The sequence below is a fragment of the Macrosteles quadrilineatus genome, unplaced genomic scaffold (genome assembly GCF_028750875.1).
Source record: "Macrosteles quadrilineatus isolate MER2022 unplaced genomic scaffold, UCM_ALF_1.0 Scaffold_2__2_contigs__length_208266976, whole genome shotgun sequence".
Taxonomy (NCBI): domain Eukaryota; kingdom Metazoa; phylum Arthropoda; class Insecta; order Hemiptera; family Cicadellidae; genus Macrosteles; species Macrosteles quadrilineatus.
This window is the reverse complement of record NW_026542595.1, coordinates 8453773-8474745: the sequence shown is the minus strand read 5'-3', so window position 1 is coordinate 8474745 and position 20973 is coordinate 8453773. Positions and strand designations below refer to the sequence as shown.

The 20973-nt window shown below is 35.2% G+C and overlaps 1 protein-coding gene across 2 annotated transcripts in view; it reads left to right on the top strand.

The window, feature by feature from the left end:
* LOC128986324 (gametogenetin-binding protein 2-like) overlaps window positions 1–20973 on the top strand; it is an 80133-nt gene that overhangs the window by 27446 nt on the left and 31714 nt on the right. For both annotated transcript variants that reach the window (XM_054406645.1, XM_054406644.1), the window contains exons 4-7: window positions 2697–2909; window positions 12114–12317; window positions 16823–16997; window positions 17721–17882. In XM_054406645.1, the coding sequence (XP_054262620.1) occupies window positions 2697–2909; window positions 12114–12317; window positions 16823–16997; window positions 17721–17882 (754 nt within the window). The remainder of the gene's footprint in view (window positions 1–2696; window positions 2910–12113; window positions 12318–16822; window positions 16998–17720; window positions 17883–20973) is intronic.

Below are 20973 nucleotides of genomic sequence, written 5' to 3'. Positions count from 1 at the left end.
CCAACTTTGATGGACGATCCTGCCTAAACTAACAAAGATATCAAAAAACGAAAAACACTTTTCAAAACTACAGATCAGGGCGATTTGTTTGACACTTTAATCATCAAAATCGGTCCAAAAATGAGGGAGGAGTTCTGTTCACAAAAATCGGCTTAGCGTATTATATATATAGACTAGCTGACCCGGCGAACTTCGTATCGCCTAAGTTATAGGTTTCCCCTAAGACAGACCGATGGAAAGAAAGTACCGTTACGTTTAATTTTCAAGATGATCTCGTTCGCATCGCTCAATCACGTCCTGGTTGAAGTTCGTTCGCTACGCTCACTCACCTTTGGGTTGGAGCTCGTTCGCTGCGCTCACTTGCCTTCAGGTTAGCTTGTTCGCTACGCTAACTCGCCTCCAGGTTGAAGTTCGTTCGCTACGCTCACTCACCTTTTGGTTGCAAATTAGCTGTTGTCATAAATGTAAAAGAAATAATAGTGCTGCACCCTGTTGGTAATCCTTGTAACTTTAATGCTATTGAACATCATAGAACAGAACCAACTTGTTTAATTGAAACAGCTGTTAAGATTCATTAATTCCATTTCTCATAAGGTTAACATGGGAAACTCCAGAGCCACTGGGGCGGAGCCCTTTTAAGAATTTCGAAACGGGAAATAGTTTACGTCCGATTCTTATACCTACAGAATTTACACACCAAATTTCATAACAATCGGTGAAGTCGTTCCGGAGGAGTTTGCAGACAAACACTGTGACACGAGAATTTTATATATTAGATAGTTCTTTAATTGTATACTTTTTCCTGAAAAATATGAAAATGGCCTAAAAGAGGCGAAATTTTAACATATTAGTATTGAAAAACATCAAATCTATACTTATTTAATACGCAAGCAGTTTTTTTGTGACAAATACTCCTCCAAAACTACTGAGCCGATTGATATGTTCTTGGTGTCATTGGAAAAAGCGTAACGTGAAGTTGTGCAGAAAACTTTCTTTTTAGGGAAGTAATTAGAGGGTGAGGCCCTTTAAAGTTTCGTATTTCTCCATAAGATTAACATGGGAAAGAAATAGTTATGAAACTCGCTGTTGTCAGAAATTAAAAGTGAGAAGAAGAACATATGTTATTAGTAAACAGTCAATAAGTTTGCTAATTTAAAAGTTAGTTTGCTACAGGAATTTACTTACTTGGTTGAAATAAAATATTTACTGTTTGAATTTGGGTTGGCGTAAATATTAAAATGGAAAAAAACGAGAGAGCCTGGATAAATTGATATACTAAAAACAAAACTGAATTAACGCTGTGCTGCATTTCTTAGTAACCACTGAAAGAGCCGATTTGCAAACTATGGAAACATAGGAGTCATCGAACACCACCAAGGAGAAGGAATATAAATAATGTGTGTTTTTTTTTTATATATAATCGTTATAATAGACAACCTAGTGCGGCTATGAGTAAGGCTAAAAACAACTAAAAAACAAGATCAGCTTTTGAAAAATGATAAGATTACAAGAAATTTTGATTATTCGATCTGTTATGTACATCTTGAGTGTTCCATAATCTTCGAGTCAAATCTTTTAAAGTTATTAAAAATTATGACTGTTATTTGTTTTAAAATAATGCCTGTAATACAGTGTTTCCCAACCTTTTTCCGTTCAGGGCACACTAACTAGAACAAGTTTGTAGTCACGGCACACTTGTCTACAAAATATCGTTGGTTAAAATTACGTTTAGTAAGTGCATAAAAAACTCTTTTTTTCAATTAAATCTTACTCCGTAAAACCTATTTTTTACTAATAAATATATATATATATAAGGTAAAAAATATAAAACTCACATTCGTTATCTAACATGCGTACATTATTTAGTGTTTATTAAGTGGAAAGTTTTAAATAATAATAAAACATTGAGCTTGATTGAAATTTTGTATGAATTTACCAATAATGAGTGAGAAAAATTTAATAAACCCTGGTTTGAGTTCTAGTGGGAAATTTGTGCTCGACGTTTGCTCATTAAAAGTTTCTTTCTTGATAAAAATTGTTTAACTACTTAAAATTTCGCGGCACACCTACAGAGGCCTCCCGGCACACCAGTGTGCCACGGCACACTGGTTGGGAAACACTGCTGTAATACATAGCAATTGTTCGAATTCGAGCAACAGGGACACTAGTTTCATTAAATTATTGAATTTGTACTTTTTTTGGCCTAGAAGTAACATGATATTACCTACTTATATATGTTTAAATATATATATATATATGAAGTAGGCCTACATAAATCCTTAATATATATTTTTTAGATATTTTAACGGTTAATCTAAACTTAATGGTGTTTTTGGCCTCTGGGGACCTCAAAACGAAAAAGTAAATCGGTCTCGGGTCCAGGTCTTACCATGAGACCTACGGTAATAGCTTATTCCCTATATGGAAAATTCACTTCGAAAAAGGAGATAATTAATTGTAGTTCATTTATAAACAATGCAAAATAATGATTATTCAATTCCCAATGAATAGCACTTCATTATGTTATGTTTTTTGGGATTGCTGCTTTTAACTGACCTGTTGAGTTATCCAACCTAGAGCGGGTCCTATTAGGGTCGGTTAAGAGGTCTACTGTACTCACTTTAATGAACTTAACATAGGAAACATTAGATGAACATTGTGCTTAAATATTTTATCTGGTGAATTATTCTTTGCAGTTCTCATCTTAATGATCTGGTAGACAGCCAGCTGCGCTCCAAAAAGTCTCGCCGCTGCTTGCTACATTCGCTTGACTCTCAGCGCACACGAGTGTTGTCTACTGCCTGGAGGGATGTGTGGTCAGTGATGCGACCTCAGTGTCGAGATGAGGTCGTGCTCATCGAGGCAACCACTCTAATGGCTACATTAGAGAATTACCTGCGTAAACACAGGTTAGTCACACAATTATTCATTCATGAATTCTCTGAGACCAAAAGTCAAATTATATTCAAAATGTTTAACTTAAATACTCATGTTATAACATTCATAAGTACTTTTTAGAGTAAATAGCACTTCACTTAAGAGTACAAGGAAGAAAATATAACTACACAACTAACTTATCCAAGAAAAGAGTTCCAGACAAAACTCAAGACAATATCTATATATTTAATACGCTAGGCATATTTTTGTCATAATTGTTTTAGAGCGGTGGTGCTACTGATCACCATGCACAAGGTGTCGTTAGAAAGGTCTTAGCATGTAGTTTTGCCATCAAACAAAAACACTTGGGAATTCCATCAGGGCTCTTTCCCAGTGGCCTTTAAAGTTCCCATGTTATTCTTAGGGAGAAAATGTTAGTTTACATTTTGAACAGATGAATACTTTGAAATGGACACAAATATTTGAAACAGCTGGTTATACTAAAATTGGAGACATGTGCTATAAGGATCTCTTATATTAATACGTGAGGGCTGTTTTTTTGTGAACAAAATTCCTCCGTTATTTCTGGATCGATTTTAACGTTTGAGTTGTCAAATAATTCGTCTCAATTCGTAGTTTTGCATAAAGGTTTTAGAATTTGAAACTGTTACCCTTAAGGGCACGAGACGCTCTCAAAGGTCGCATTTCCCCCATAAGAATTACATTAAAATCAAATTTTAAAACAAAAACAGCTGTATATAAAAAGAAACTCACCAGCTTTTTGGGAGTAAATATTGATGTTTGTAATATTTAGGAGGTTATAGACAAATCTAAACAGTCAATCAGTTTTGTTGGAAGAACAGACAATTTCTTGAGTTTAAAGGAGGAATATTGAAAACAGGAGGATGAGACAATCAATAGGAAATCTTATACGTATGGGAAGAGTAGAGGAGAGGCCTGGTCTCACAGTAAGGAATCCAGGTTCACAATCACTTCTAGAATCACAATCCACAATCATATCTATCATAGAAATTAAAAAATCATAAGTTATCAGGACCAGTAAGACCATGCGGCCAGGGCATTTATGCCGATTATGCTTTATGCTCAGGCCTGGGTATTTATTAGGGTGGGCTGAAAAAAAAAATTATTTTTTTTCTTAATGCTATACCGAAAAAAACTTGTCTCTATGATGGGTTATCAAAATGCAACAAAGAAAAAAAATCTATACCTAACCTCTAGCTAGCGCATTACACTTGAAATTTCACTCAAATTATAAGCTTTTGTAAATGTAATTAAAGCATCTAAATACCTGCATATTGGACTGCTATAGTGATATTACGTTAGAACAGAGCCTTGAAAATACAATAAGTAATTGCAGAAGTTTAATTGTATTAATCTGAGGTAGCGCAATAGTCATTACAATGACACATTTTTGAGTCAAGTGCGGGATGACAGCTGCGAGTTCGGGCGATGACCCGGCGGCCTTGCCGGGCTCCCCCACCCATACTCTCCACACACCCACAATGCACTTCGCGGGGAGACGTTGAGACGGCCTGTCACTCGGCAGTTTACATCTGTGTACGATTCTGGATTGACGTTTAGCTGCTGTAAGTTGATCTTGTAAATTATGTTTATAATTTTTTGAGTTAAGTTTATTGTGCGTAATGGCCGTTGCAAAGAAAGTGACTCGGAGTGACTTTGATTGTCCATTGTTTGGCTGTCCAAGGAAATTGCCTGTAAGTAAGCTTCCAAATTACCAGGATGTTATTAGGGCTGTTTCCATGAACAGTATGTACTAGCATTAGAAAGTAACAAGTCTGTTAGTTTCTCTCAGATATCAAATATTGTTGCTCCAAAAGTAAAAGCAGTCTTTGACAAAGCATCAATATTAACAGTGACGCCTTACAGAATCGTTCAGTTAATAAACTTATACCATGATAGCTACCGTAATCTAATGAAGTCCTTTAAGCGTGACAAGGAAAAAGAGAAGTACAAACAAAAAGTTGAAGAGTTCAGGCAAAAGGCTTTATCACTATTTGATGTATCTGTATGTAAATGTAAAATAACATACTCATGCAACTGCAAAAAAGTCCCTGAGATCTGTGAGTGCCCTTTGTCAATTTCATGTAAATGTGAAAAAGACAAAAAGATTCCCGTGCTTGAACTTAAGTTTATGTATTTCCAAAGTTATCTTGGACAAGGAAAAATTGGAAATGTAGACAAGAAGGAGTCGAAAAAAATAATCAAAAGACTGCAACGTAAGGAAATAAAAAATCGGGTTGTGTCGTCTAACATTCCACCAGTTTCATATTCCCAGCCTTCATGCTCTAAGAATGTGACGGAGTCAAACATAGATCCAGACAAAATCTTAATGGAAAAAGAAAAGTCTGATGACGACTACATTCCTATTCTGAGTTCTACTAAACAGCAGTGGCAAATGCGTATACAATTAAAAAATACCGTATTGGCAAGTGACCGATTTGGGGTTTCGGACAGAGCAACAGCTGCTATTGCCTCTAGTGTACTTCATGACCTAGGTCCTGTAACTAAAGAGGACGATTCCCTCATAATAGATAAGAACAAGGTTAGAAGGGAAAAACAATCATTCAGATCGAATCTCCAAGATAGAATAAATACCCCCGCCGCAGCAAACCTGCAGACTAAGCGAATTTCCATTTGACTGATTGGATTTACACTGAAATGTCTACTTAAAAATATAAAGCCATCATGAAGATCAAAGATCATCATCATGAAGATTAAAAATATAACATTTATTCCCGATTTAAATAGAATTAGTTTAACTAGTACTTATTCAACAAGCTGCATCAGGGAGGGTAAAACTGTTTTTTTTTTATGTTAATAGTTAGTAAGAAATAAAAACATTTTCAAAATTTGATCAAAATATGTTCTTAATCAAGCAAACTACAACAGTTTACTTATTCTCCATAAAAATAACATGGGAATTTTAAATTTACAAATTTTTGAAATTTTCTCTGTAACCATTAGGCGCATAATAACGCTTCAATATACCAAATTATTTGTTTTTTTAAGCTCTACAAAATGGTTTGGAAAGAAATTGCTAAATTGTATATATTTTGGGTAAAAAATGGGAAAAACCTATTTTTACCCTATAAAACGATGCGCAGGTGTACCCCCCTTTTGTAAACCCCCGTTCCCATGGTCCGATCATGCTGGATCGCGAACTCGTTCGAATAAACGTAGGTTTACACGTTTGTACCAAATTTCATCAAAATCGGATCATTTTTGCTCGAGTTATCGTGCTAACGGACACATATATATATATATATATATATATATATGAATTTGAACGGATGGTGTTTTTGGCCTCTAGGGACCTCAAAACGAAAAAAAAATCGGTCCCGCGTCCAGGTCTTACCATGAGTACTACGGTAATAGGTAATATGGGAAATTCGCTAAAAAGTACCGGTAAATACCTTACTGATAGACCAAAACATGTTTTCGATTTAATAACATCGTCAAGATTCCTGCCAGAAAACTTGTTTAAGGTAAGTTGATCCTGTGATCGAAAGAAATGCTTTTTTCGCACATCCAGAAAACTTGCTACTGAGTATGACCGTTGATGAAAGGGCTCATATCAGAGAGTTGGGGTTTAGAAGAGTAATTAAATCAAGAGCTGTGGCTTCCAAAAAAAAGCTAGTCCGAACTTTTAAATGTCCAAAACTCAACTTCCAGGCAAAAGAATATTAAGAAATTATTGATTGGACTGCTACAGCTATTTATCCACCACCTCTGTTACGAAGAGTAACCGAAGAAGAAATGTGGGCCAAGATTTCAACTGCCAGCACAGCAGAAGAATGGAACTTTCATAAATTCCCGTGTCACACACAAGCAGTTGAGCGCTGTGTGAAATAACTGAAGCCTCCTCAAAAGTTGTTGGCGTCAAGAACAGAGATGGTTTCATCCGAACAACACTGCTATCACGAGCTTCAATGCCAAGTTTTACAAGCAAACATGATTTCAAGGTTCCAAATATGCAAATAACTATTCTGTGAGAGTCAAATACAATTTTGCAGCTTGGGAATTGAAATTTGTATTTAACAATCTATTTTGTATTCATTAAATCCATTTTGATATATGTATGTAAATTGCTTATATCTTTATTTAATTTTCCAAGAGGTTTTTTAAATTTAAGTACCAACATTATAGATCTAAAAACCCATTAGTAGTGGGTATAAAAAAGTTAGAGAATGTACTGCACTGCAGTTGGTTAGCATTAAAAACGTCACAAATTTACTATATTGAAGGCCTTTGTGCCACCTCAAATTAAAAAAATACAAAACTTCCTATAGTTTATTGACTATTTGTAACTCTAAAATAAATTATTTTCACTATAGCAAACTAATATATAAAGGTTTAGATACTTTTAAAAAATTATAAAAATCCTATGATTTGAGTGAAATTTTGAAATTTCAAGTGTAACGCGCTAGCTGGAGGTTAGGTATAGATTTTTTTTCTTTGTTGCATTTTGATAACCCATCATAGAGACAAGTTTTTTTCGGTATAGCATTAAGGAAAAAAAATAATTTTTTTTTCAGCCCACCCTAGTATTTATGGCTATTATACCCAGAAGTAAAATGCTAGTAGTGACCATATGAAATTATTGTTTAACACATTTTATAATCATTTTACTATCCTGACAGGGTAATAATTGCGAAAAAAATCTCAATCTTCTCTAACTTTAATACAAATTATAAATACCCAGTTTTTGGGTATTTACCCGGGCCTGGGGTAAATACCCAATTTATATTTACCTACCCACTGGGTATTTAACCGGCCCACATAACTAATTAGATATGAACTATCAAAAACGTTTAGCCTTTTTCTTTAGGAAATGAATACAAACCACTACTGTGTTTAGACTATCCCACATAGTGCATTGCTTTAGGTTATCCCACAAGGTTTTTAGTTAAGGCATATATCTGTGATCAGCGACCGCATTGAACTGATTGGCGACCAAGAGCCGTACTCTTTTATCCCGGCTAAAAATAGTGTCCCGGCTCTTCTACCAACATTATCAAATTTATTATTTTAAACACTGTTCGAAAAAATAGGCTTCCTTTTCCTTCTCCCGGCTTTGGGTAACCTTAACCCAACGTTCAAACAATTGTTTTGCGTTCGGTCAGACGTAATTAAAGCAAAATCTGAACCTAAGTTGTCATTATTCAGCTAGTATTTTATAGAAAATAATTATTTTGGCGTTATCTATATTGTGTCTCATTCTTGTAATTCTTTTGACCCCAGTTTTTTTTTTTTTCACTACTTACAATGTACCAAACTGGTTAGTGAACAAACAGAATATTGAACATCCCTGTAAAAAGTTGGATTTTGAGTCTTGACTCGACTCGACTGCAAAACTCAATCAATTTGTTCCTCGAATATGTTTGGTCAGCATTGCTTTGCCTTTATTTACTTATGTTAATTGTTTTGGTATTTATTCTTGCTTTCTGTTGTTATTTTGCTCAGAATCTATTGTATTCCTGTAAGTTTGCTGTCTTCAGTTTTGTTTTCACTACCTCATAAACACTGATTTATTTTCTAGGTTATGTTTACTTGCTCCCGTAACAGCCCGGTATTACGACAGTTAACTGCCACCCCCAACTGGATTTTACTCTAAACTCTCGTTTATAAAACCAGCGTTAGTTTCGACGCATTTTTGTTGGTGAAACCAGATTTCCTTAACTGTGGTTTAAATCATCGGTTAGTTTTAACCGAAGTTTAACTAAACCATCGCTAGCGAGAATTTGGTGTAATCGCGCCTAAGAGGCTTACAGTTTATAGGGGAATTCGAACCACATTTTTACCTTGTAATTAACGAATTTGTCTAATTATCAGGATAATAAAAATTGATAACATGTGTGATAAATAAATGTAAAACCTCCTTGATATAAACATTCTGATAAGGATGGAAAATAAGGTATTTTTATTTTATTTCAAAACTATTTACAAACACTGATTTTGATATAATGATGTAGTGATGTAACTTTTTCATCAAACCATGACTGAAATACTTAACAAAACCTTTTATGTAACATAACCCGTAATTTATTTAGCACTCTATATATAATTAATCTGTTTTATCATTGTATCGGTGGTCCAAAAATAACTCTGGGGGGAGGGCTTTTCATTATGTTGTATCTGGTGGTCTAAAAATAACTCATGAGAGGAGGGCCCAAAAAGTAAGTTTGCAGGGGGGCCCGTAAAAATCTGTTACGCCACTGCTGCAAGTAGACAATTCATTTACGTGAACCAAATATATCATTGACATTGGACACTGCAAGTATTTTATCTCTTTTATAAGGAACAGATGTAGCATTGACTTTAGAAAAGTACTGGATTAATATGCTAGCTCCGCACAATATTTCAAGCAAACATCTGCATTGTACATCTAGTATTTTATTGTATTATTTATTTCTTATTTAAATTAATGAATCAAACCTGATGTTAGCGGCGAAGATTCTTTGGTCATTTTGTATGAGGGATGGGTCGGTTTTGGTAGCGTTATATACAGGGTGATTGATATAAGTTTGCCATCTGTTTTATTTAACCCTTCAACGCGCGAGTTTTTTTAATAAAGACCAACCCTGCTGCGTGGGTTTTTTTGGCTTTCCAGCAGGCTCGGAACATTTTTACAATAAACGTATACAACTATAATTATATTTTAACAATTCTTTCACCAAATTAAACAGCAAATTACTGGCTTTAAAAAAATATATAATAGGCCTACATTAAAAGTCTAGGACAGTTATACAAGTTTTTCATGCCTTAAAAGATGAGTTTTGTGTGGTAATCTTCGAAACATTCAAACATTCTCCCTCCAGCTTCACATTTTGGGCACCAGTACCTAGTGTCCCTTCTAATTCCTCTCTTGGAACACACACGACATCTTCTTTGAGCATTCACTTTGTTTGCAGTAGGTGGAATGAGGTAAAGGAAATGTCTTTCGGTTAGCCGAGCTGGTTTGGGTTCGATCGATGGTCTACCACTTACATTTCTCTGCACTTGGGATCCATAGGTTTCAAATAACATTTTTACCAGTTCTAATCTGAAGGCAAAATGTTCACTTTTTTGGTTGGTACATTTCCAAATGAGATAGGAATTCAAAACAGTAACATTTAGCAGCCTTTTGGAAATCTTTATATACCATTTCTGCCCCCTCTTTCTTTCAAGCTGATAACTGTGTAGCATTTGATCCCTCAAGTCAACCCCTCCCATTTGTTTATTATATTCAAGTACCAAAACTGGCTTAATTTCTTGCTTACCAGTCTTGCTAGTTTTCACTCCCATTTCATGGGAATGGAAGGTTGAAATAAGAGAGACAACTCGTTTATCGCACCATTTCATGATTATGACATCTTCGCTATGCAATACAACTATTTCACCCTTATCCAACTTTTGACTTTTTACTTTATCAGGTACACACTTCCTGGTCAGTTTCATGGTGCCACAAGTGTCAGTTTTCCTTTCTTTCAATAACTTTGAAAGTTCCGTGAGTTGTACCAATTATCCATCCAGAGCGTAAAACCCTCATCGAGAAGAGGCGCCATTAGAGATAAAACAATTGCAATGGATTTGTTTGACTTTGGTGGGACAACAGGATTGTCAAAAACGATGCTTTTACCTTTGTATATAAGAAATGACCAGGTATACCCCGAAGATGACTCACAAATCTCAAAAGACTTAATACCAAACTAAGCTGCCTTCAGCGGCAAATTAATACTGTTTGAACCCCAAGTGACCTTTCCACAAAGTTAACGATTCATCAATTGAAATATTCTGGGAAAGGCTATATGCTGCCTGAAACTTATTATTCAAATGATCAATGATAGAAAAAAATTTAAACAAACCTTTCTGTCCATTGTACTCACTGAGTTTTGTCTCATCGCAAAAATGCAAGTACTTGGAAATGAGCTGAAACCGCTCCAACGGCATTGTACTTGGATACACAGTACGTAACAAACCATTTTTTGAATAGTATGCTCTAAGACTAGGCCTTTGGTCAATACCCATAAGCATCACTAGGCCAAAATAAACATACAGTTCATTCACCTTCACCAAAGGCAACCAAAAGTTTCTAAAACCGGGTATTTTTGTAGTTTCATGTAGCCCATCTATCCCTCAACGCACTACAATATCGATCGTGTCCAGATGTTTGCGGATTTCCCCGATAGGTAGCAGCATCGGACGAAAGTCTGAGAATGTACGCAATACGTCAAAACGCTGCAGCGGGCTTAAAAGTACTGTAAAGTAAAAGCGAATCACGTACGTCAAAACGTCTTGAAGGGTTAAAAGTTATAAGAGATATAAAAATGTTAAATTGTAACTTCCTTGGATTGTTTATTAAAACGATTTTGGTAAAGTTGAAATAATAATTTTAGCCGCCATTTTTCAATATTGCCGCCAACGTTGATTAAAAAAAAAAAACTCATAACTTTTTGTTTTTTGGGGCTTTATGTAAGATTTCTAGGTTGGCATCTATTGAGTCGTAGGAATGGTTTTCTGAAATTAAATGTTCGGAATAGGTTGATGAGCTGGTTGGGTGCTCTTTGGGGAGATGTTCTTTGAAATGCTGGTGAAAACTTCTGCCCTTTGCCCAATATAAAATTAGGGCAAGAGCCACAGGTTAATTTGTAGACCCCGTGTTATATAAGTAGTTAAAGGTTCAATTCTATGATGATTACTAAATATATGTTTGTATTACAATTGTCTGTGATAAAAATGTTAGTGTCGTTAAATGTTCACCAAGGAACAGTAGTATTTAATTTACTGATATAATTTTATAACACCCTGTACCTTCGAAGTGGTCCACAGTTGTCAGGTGTTTTTTGTTATAACTAAACGACTTGAATTTTCAAAAAGTAGTCACTACTCGACTCGTGGTCAAGTATTTGGAAAAGGTCAAGTACTCGCCCACCCCTACTGTATATTAACCTTTTTTTCTTACTTAAGATTTAATAATTTTAAAGCAAACCATTTTTACATTATCTTTGACCTTTATCCTCTCCCATTTTTTGTTGTTTCCTTTTTAATGAAAAGCTCTCCTCTTAAAATGAATATTAACTTTTTGTGATTAAATCACAATAGAAATTCTTCTGACTATGATTACAACTTTGGTATAAATTTATGATGATTATTAGCTTTAGAAAGTTAAAAAAATTCAACTTGAAAATTGCTGTTACTAAAGAATTGGTTGACAGGTTCTGTGGCGAGTGTCGCACCAAGGTGTTGCGTGCTTATGCTTTGTTGGTTGAAGAACCGGAGCCTGTACAGGAGAAGGGCTATGTCCCGGCACTGTATGCTGGCATCAAACGATGTCTGCCAGACAAACACATCCATCTGCAGACCAACACAGAGTACATCAGTGACCTCATCACCAGGGCAGAACCTGAATTGATGGGCAGGTTAGTAAACAATAACTAAACAACTACTGCATGAATACTACATCAACTATCTCACAACAGAAAAGATTTCCAGCCAGTTGATACGAGGGTCGTCTCAAAAGTAAGTTACACCTATTTCCAAAATAAATGAAAAGCCAAATTTGATTAGAAAAGGGTATATTTTAAAAGATACATACATAGACTATTTTTCTACATAGTCGCCATCTTTTTCAAGGCATTTTTGATAACGTGGCAACAGTTTTTTTAGTCCAGCATCATACCACTCTGCCGCCATTTTGGTTAGCCTTTGTTCCACCTCCCGTTTCAGTTCGTCTTCGTTTTCGAAGCGCTTCCCGCCTAAATGCCACTTCAACTCCGGGAAGAGATGAAAATCACTCGGCGCCAAGTCAGGAGAGTAAGGTGGATGGCCGAAAACATCCCATCGGAAGGATTCCAGAAGGTCTTGTGTTTAACGGGCGGTGTGTGGGCGAGCATTGTCGTGAAACAAAAGCACTGTTTTGGTCTACTTTCCCCTCCTTTTGTTCTGTATCGCCCTTCTCAGCTTACGTAGCACTTCGCAATAACGTTCAGCTGTAATTGTTTCTCCCCTTGGCAGGTAATCAATCAACAATACTCCCTTTGAGTCCCAAAAGATCGTTGCCATGACCTTGCCAGCTGATTCGACAACTTTTGCCTTTTTTTGGAGTAAGCTCGTCCTTTCCCTTCCACATCATGCTCTGCCGCTTGCTTTCGGGCGTCCAAATGTGCACCCAAGTCTCGTCCCCGGTTACTATCCTGTTGAATAGGCCATTTCCCTTGATGATGCCATTTGCCATCATCAAAAAACGTTTACAGCTGTTATGTTAAGCAAATTAAATGATACCAAAAGCTAGATTGGAATGTTGGCGTCAGCTGCTACACTTTTTAGAATTTAAAACTTAATTTATAAAGAACTGGAATCCTAAACTAAAATTATGGCTTCAACATTCCCTAGTTCTCAAAATTATCTTTCTTTCAACACAAAAATCATGAAAATCCGTCAAGTGGTTGATTCAGAATCGTGAAATAAAAAAACCCTGTTACGTTTTAATATTATAGATTCTTGTTTTGTAAATGAAGATCATCATTATTGCTGTCATTTTTATCTCCATGGTTTTGTGTGGTTTATTATGGCTGTATCTCCAAAACAGTTAACAGGAGTATCAAAAAATTGACAAGAGTTAAAATGTCTTAAGATTTTATGTAGAATCCAAAAATATCATAAAAATGGGGGTTGAAATTGAAAAAAATTAAGTTGTCCGCCATTTTGCAAAATGAACAAAATTTTTTGTTTTTGAATTTTGCAAAATGGCGACAAAATTTTAAATAAAAAATAGCATGTTGTAAAATTTTACAAAAAAAAAAAAAAATTAGGGAAATTGTTTGTTTAAAGTTCTCTGTAAAAAAATGCCTAACAAATGACCTATTGTAACACTTTAGGTGAATCACCCTGTATTATGTGATATCCATTTTACAGTCACAGGGCGGGGCATGCCAAGACAATGGAGATTGCCCAAGAGGAAATGTTGACTTGTCTGGGTATCTGTGTGTATGAGATACTTCACCATATTGTGTGATATCCTTTTAGTCCAAGCATATGAGGAAAAAAGATGACGTTTTCAGGAAAAAATTCCCGAAGTTTTTTTCTCAGTAGTTTCTTATGTATTTTTTGACGCTGAACCCGATTTTAAACTTTGCCACCTCGCCAGAGGTGAGCTAACTTCAGAAATCGCAAAAAACTAATAAAATACTGTACTTTGTTTTACTTTTTTGCATATAACTCACAAACGGAGTATTTTTTTGCAATAACTGGCATTTACTAAATTAAAGTACACTAAATTCCCTACAATATACGTATAATAACTTTATTTCTACGTTGTTCCAAACTGACGCTAGAGCGCGCTCAAATTCATCATTTTCTTTTACCTATTGGAAAAGGTAGGAAACACCATTATAAATCCTTGGATTAGTCACCCAACGAGCTCTATTTTATGAATTTTGAATGTTTTATAACTATATGGTATCATTAGGTCACATTTAGTGGTAAAAAAATGTAAGTGAAGTTTATAGTCGGTAACCATAGCATAAAAAATAAGAAAACAATTTTCAATTTAAATATATTTGAAAATTATAATTATAAATCATAGGGTCGATTAAAAATATAGTTTAATGTGCTGGGGCTGCAGTATAGATACCATTTTCTCCATATATGTACATTATATCTAGATAGTATAATTATAAATGGACACACTATATACAGAAAATATACAGGGGGTGTTGATTGAAATGCTGTAGATGAGCTTCTATTTATTAAATTAACATGTACAACCATAGCTTTTATTTTCCTATTTTCACCTCACTTGCCGTCTTTATTTCCTTTACTGTCTTCAGTGCCTTTACTTTACCTTGTTGGAATAGAGCGGACGTCGAGTCATAAGACAGTTATAAGACTAACGACCTCTATACCTATCATTGCCGGTTTTCTAATCCCAATTCAACAACAAACGAAATTACCGAGGCAGGGGAGAGACTCTTGGTGGACAACATCCCAGGTCCTTCTACAGAACATCCATCTCAAAGCTCAGCCCACATCCGAGGACCCCTAGCCAGTCAAGAAAATAAAGATGACAAGTGAGGAGAAAATAGGAAAATAAAAGTTATAGTTGTACATGTTAATTTAATAAATAGAAGCTCGTCTATAGCATTTCAGTCAACATCTCTGTATATTTTCTGTATATAGTGTGTACATTTTATAAAGATACTATCTATATAATGTACACATATAGGGAAAATGGTATCTATACTGCAGCCCCAGCATATTAAACTATAGTTATAATTGACACATTGATTTATAATAATAATTTGCAAAGGTGGTATAAAAGGTTATAAAAAAACATGGTTTTTCTTTTCCGACTACGTTTGGCTCTTCTACCCGACCGATTAACATGATTTAGATCTCAAATTGAAGGTATGCACGCACAGATTTGCCATCAAGCATCGGCATGTATTTATCCACAATCCCCCTCAGGTTATACGTAAACGAAATTTGATCTCCATGTATTTCTTATGGGAGATGAATTTGGTTTCTCTTTGCCGAGTTCGTTTGGCTCTACTGCCCAAACCGATTTTCATGATTGGGGTCTCAAATTGAAGGTATGCAAGCACAGATTAGCCATCAAGCACCGGCATATATTTATCTATAATCCCACTCGGCTTATATGTAAAAGAAATTTGCTCTCCATGTATTTCTAAAAGTTAAATTTGGTTTCTCTTTTCCGAGTTCGTTTGGCTCTTCTACCTGACTGATTTTAATGATTTAGGTCACAAATTGATGCCATGCACGCAAAAATTTCACATCATGCATCGGTATATAGTATTTACCTACTGTTTTACTCCACTAAAAACATAATTTGATTATTTTCGAATTCTTACATCAATTTAAGATGTATTTCACCAGTTGTAATTATATAATCGTACTGTATATATTTTGGTCTAAGAACTTTCTTTTATTTAAGCAATTAAGATACTGTATTGTTCGATCAAAAATTATAAATTTGATTATTTCTCGGATATTATATTTATTTTAACGCTGCGGAGCAGCATGGGTCCTCTAGTTTAAATTGAAAATTTGTTTCGTTATTTATTTATTGCTATGGTTACCGACTATAAACATCACTTACATTTTTTTACCACTAAATGTGACCTAATGGTACCATATAATTATAAAATAATCAATATTCATCAGTTCGTTGGGTGTCTAATCCAAGGATTTATAATGGTGTTTTCTACGTTTTCCAATAGTAAAAGAAAATGATGATTTTTGAGCGCGCTCTAGCGTCAGTTTGGAACAACGTAGAAATAAAGTTATTATACGTATATTGTAGGGAATTTAGTGTACTTTAATTTAGTAAATGCCAGTTATTGCAAAAAAATACTCCGTTTGTGAGTTATATGCAAAAAAGTAAAACAAAGTACAGTATTTTATTAGTTTTTTGCGATTTCTGAAGTTAGCTCACCTCTGGCGAGGTGGCAAAGTTTAAAATCGGATTCAGCGTCAAAAAATACATAAGAAACCACTGAGAAAAAATGTTCGGGAATTTTTTCCCGGGAAATTCCTTATATGATTGGACTATTTGTACAGTCACAGGGAGAGACAAGACATTGGAGTTTGTCCAGGAGGAGGTGTTGACTTGTCTGGGTATCTTTGTGTATGACAGGCTCCACCATATATTATGTGATATCCTATGTACAGTCGCAGGGAGACAGCCTATGCCAAGACATTGGAGATTGCCTAGGAGGAGGTTTTGACTTGTCTGGGTATCTGTGTGTATGAAAGGCTTCACCATATATTATGTGATATCCTATGGACAGTTGCAGGGAGAGACATGCCAAGACATTGGAGATTGTCTAGGAGGATGTGTTGATTTGTCTGGGTATCTGTGTGTATGAGAGGCTCCACCATATATTAAGTGATATCCTATGTACAGTCGCAGGGAGAGACATGCCAAGACTTTGGAGATTGCCCAGGAGGAGGTGTTGACTTGTCTGGGTATCTGTGTGTATGAGAGGCTCCACCGCATACAGCTGAGACTGAGGGAGGAGGAGTGTACCTGTCAGGTGTTGGCTGCCATCGCTGTTGACGCACTCAACCGCAACTTTCAGGTATAACCATTGCTGTTGACTTAGATAAAAATGTATTGTTAATTACCTCAGCCATAACAATCCAGCAGGCTAAGCGATCACGTGATCTTCCATTTGCCTGATTGGATTTTGACTAATATGTTTCTTTTAACATTCCACATTTGAGTTCCTTTTGAATAACATTAGGTTAAACAAGTACTTAGGTTTGCAGCTACAGAAAAGGTTTTGAAATGTATTTAATAAAATACCAAGCTGGTAGTATTTGATTTATTTGTTGAATCGCCAGAAGACTGCCCCCCAGACAATTACCCCCAAGCAGGATTTTTTGGTTGTCAAAATGTTCTTAACTAACCTAACCTAACTAACCAAACTTGCTGTAACATTGAAAAATTCTGTTTGATATTTCTCATATGCCTTTTCTGTTATCAAACGGAATTACTAAAATTTACAATAATTATTATGTATGAAATTAACTTTAATACATAGCATCACATTTTGCTAGGAGGGGGGGGGGTAGTATTCCAGTCACGGACACGGCTTCCATTTTGGGATAGTTGGCAGATTTTGTGACGTCACGTTTCACCACGGTGGGGGGGGGGGGGGGGGGGTTTGGTTTGGTAGTATTCCGCATCCTCTATTTGTTATTACATGAAGGGATCCTAAAGAAACCCAAACACTGAAAAAAAAATGTAAGTTGGTTTCAACTTATGTTAAAAATTAATAAAATAGCTTATGACTTAATAGAAAGCTGTTGAGTGCAAGAGAGGCAAGACCCAACTAGAACTACTCTATGAAGAAATCACAAAGGAAGAGCAGCTGTTGCAACAAAGAAAAGAACACAAGAAACTAAAGAAGAGAAAAAGGAAAGAGAAAAGAGCTGGATTGGAAGAAAAAGAAAACTGTGAAGTAAGTTGGTCATTTATCTTATAAACAATCTGAAGACTAAATGTTATTAAAAAAATATTTTTTTAGTTTTAAAGAAATTAACTTACTTTTAGCGAATTTCCCTATAGGGAAGTAGCTATTACCGTAGGTGGCATGGTAAGACCTAGGCCCGGGACCGATTTACTTTTTCATTTTGATGTCCCCAGAGGCCAAAAACATCATTCGTTCAAATTTGCAGTGTTGGGAAGCTACTTTTAAAATGTAGCTAGCTACAACTACTGCTACATTTCCAAAAAAGTCGCTTAGCTACAGCTACAGCTACAGTTCCGCAAAAGTAGCTAGCTACAACTACAGCTACATTGAAATGTAGCTACAGCTAAAATTTTAGCTACTTTTCCAAAGACGTTACTTTTTATTCCACGCACATTAGGTAAATGTAAAATTAATTGCAACTACATTTTTACTGAACAAACATTAAAAAAATGTCAGTATTGTATCTAACATTAATTGGAAAACAAATTATTCCTATATTGTATTTAATTTTTTGGCATTATAAACCTAACATTACAACAACAGAACCAAATAGTTCGGTGTCCCATCATATTTAGTACTTATTTTTAAATATTGCATTATTTTGAGTGAAATTTCATTTCGGATCGGATAGTTGAGGCTCGGTTCGGATCGGATCGGATATTGGGAGGTTCGGATTCGGATATTTTCGGATTCGGATAGTTCACAGTTTTTCTCTCTTGAAAATCACAATTCACAACATCTGTTTTCAAAAGTTGGTTGCTTGAATTAAGTACACTAGCAGCCGAAATCTTCACACAACACTTAAGCTCAGCAGGACTGATGTCAAAACGTTTTGGTTTGTTTACTTGAGGTTATGTTTTATGTTGTTTCCTGGTTCTCACAAGACAAGGATTTCTATCTCAATTTTATTTTCACATTGTATTTCCTTACGTTTTTGGAACAGATTATTGGCCTTAAGTGGCATTCTTGGGGTTTGCCAAGTTTAGAAAACATCACTAATAAAACTAAACTGGGCTCTAGATTTGATGTTGTGGCAAGTTAATTAGAGCAATTAGGCTTTATAACTCTGTAAAAGGTGTGTATCCCTGAATTTATAAATTTCATTCTACACTTATTCACTGCCAAACTTAATTCAGTAGAACCTTGATGAACCAAGAATTACACTAGCCTACATAACTTCATTACCCCAAGTAAAATACCAAGATAAGTTTTAAAAGTTAAAAAGTTATAAGTTTGTTAAAAATGGATTTTAAATTCAAAAATTATTGCAGTCTATTATTGTTATGCAGTATGGTCCCAAGTTATTGTTTTTGATTTTGAAACATCACAGTTCATTTGAAAAAATTAAAGTTGAAGCAGCCCAAGGTCAACAAGTCACTGCATGTGCAACAATAGTTTTTTTACAAGCTTTCTCCAGACCACTTGGGAGGGTCGGGTCTGATAAGCCGTCTATTGTTCACTTCAACCCTCATTAGTGCCGCTCGGCTGCACTCAGTGGGGAACCCAATACCACAAATCAATCTTTTAAATGAATAAACATATTTGGTAATAATTGTTTTATTGATATTCACCTTGAAATTCCAATAAATTTGGTGTAAAATTTGACAAAAACCGGCCAATTTATTAATAAATTACCAATCAAGTACATTGGTAATTAAATAATAGGTAAAAATTAACCGATTTTCGTCAAGTTTTACCCCCTGCTGTGCTATGTCACAAAAGCTGATAACGACATGGGCAACTAGGCAACTTGTTGAATGCGTGATGAAGGGAAACCCAAGAAATAGAAGAACAAAGAGAAAGTATAATGACGTTGTTATCTTTATACCCTTTTTACAATTGCTGTTATTGTTATTATCTTTATGTAAGATTTTATGATTTTGTTTTATAGGTTTATAAAATAATTCTTTTTAACCACGAGAATATCAATTTATAATTTATCAACGTGTTTCTCCTGAAACAGCAATACCGGATGTATAATAAAGGTCAATGACCTAAAATATCTTGATTGTGCAATATTGTATTTTGATGTTGAAATTCAAATCATGACAAAAGTTTGTATATTTCCCCTGGTCCCTATCATTTAATCATTTAATATACACAATCAATAGGGGCCTACTAAATAATCGTGGTTAGTTCTAATTTTATTTTTGATTATTCAAAGTTTCTACACAATAAGACAATCCAAAGTCAAACCGGGCAATGAATACTCAAAAAACAACATATCTTGTCCTGTGATTGGAATACCACTCGCCAGTCCTTTAGATTTAGGGAAGTAGTGCAAGTCTATATATAGCTTCAAGGTCGTACCCACCCCTTCCCCCCTCACGGCCTACTGGACTCACTGTTGCTACCCGTTACCCGGGCTCCTTTCGAGGTCATTGCCCAACCCCTCCCACCCTTCTATTGTGTTGCCTTTCTATTGTTTCTATTCTGACTTTTTTCGGGAAACATTAAATCTATTGTTTACGTAACAGCACATAAGTAGGCTAGATTTTTATGATTTAAAACAGTACTGTAAAAAAAACTATTACGCATAGCGCCTCTAGTATCAAGAGACAAGCACGAGTTGACCATGGAAGTTCTTTTCTGCTTTATGTATGTTTGTTCCAGACGAATCTAATCGTAAAGCAAAACAGCTGATAACGTTCCAGACGAATCTAATCATAAAGCAAAACAGCTGATAACGACTAAACTAGACATCGGTATTGCATCATACGGCTTCTTTGTCCTTTGATGTTACGTCGTCGTCGTTGGAAACGTATTGCTGTAATTTTGTCCAGGGAAACTAATGATGGTTATGAAGATTTAGTTTTCTGTCCAAAACGTCAAAATATGTTGTCTATCCGAAAAAGTCGGATATATAACGGATAGTATCGGATATCAAACTTATGCTCGGTTCGGATACGGATATCCGAACCAAACCGAATCCGACCCGATTATTGGATAACCGCACACCTTTTTAAGCATCTTAAATGTAAATTTCATTAAGTTCAAAGGACATACAACCAAACTATATTTTAAAAGCTCATTTTATTTCTTTAATAAAGATTCATTTAAAGATGTCTTATATCAATAA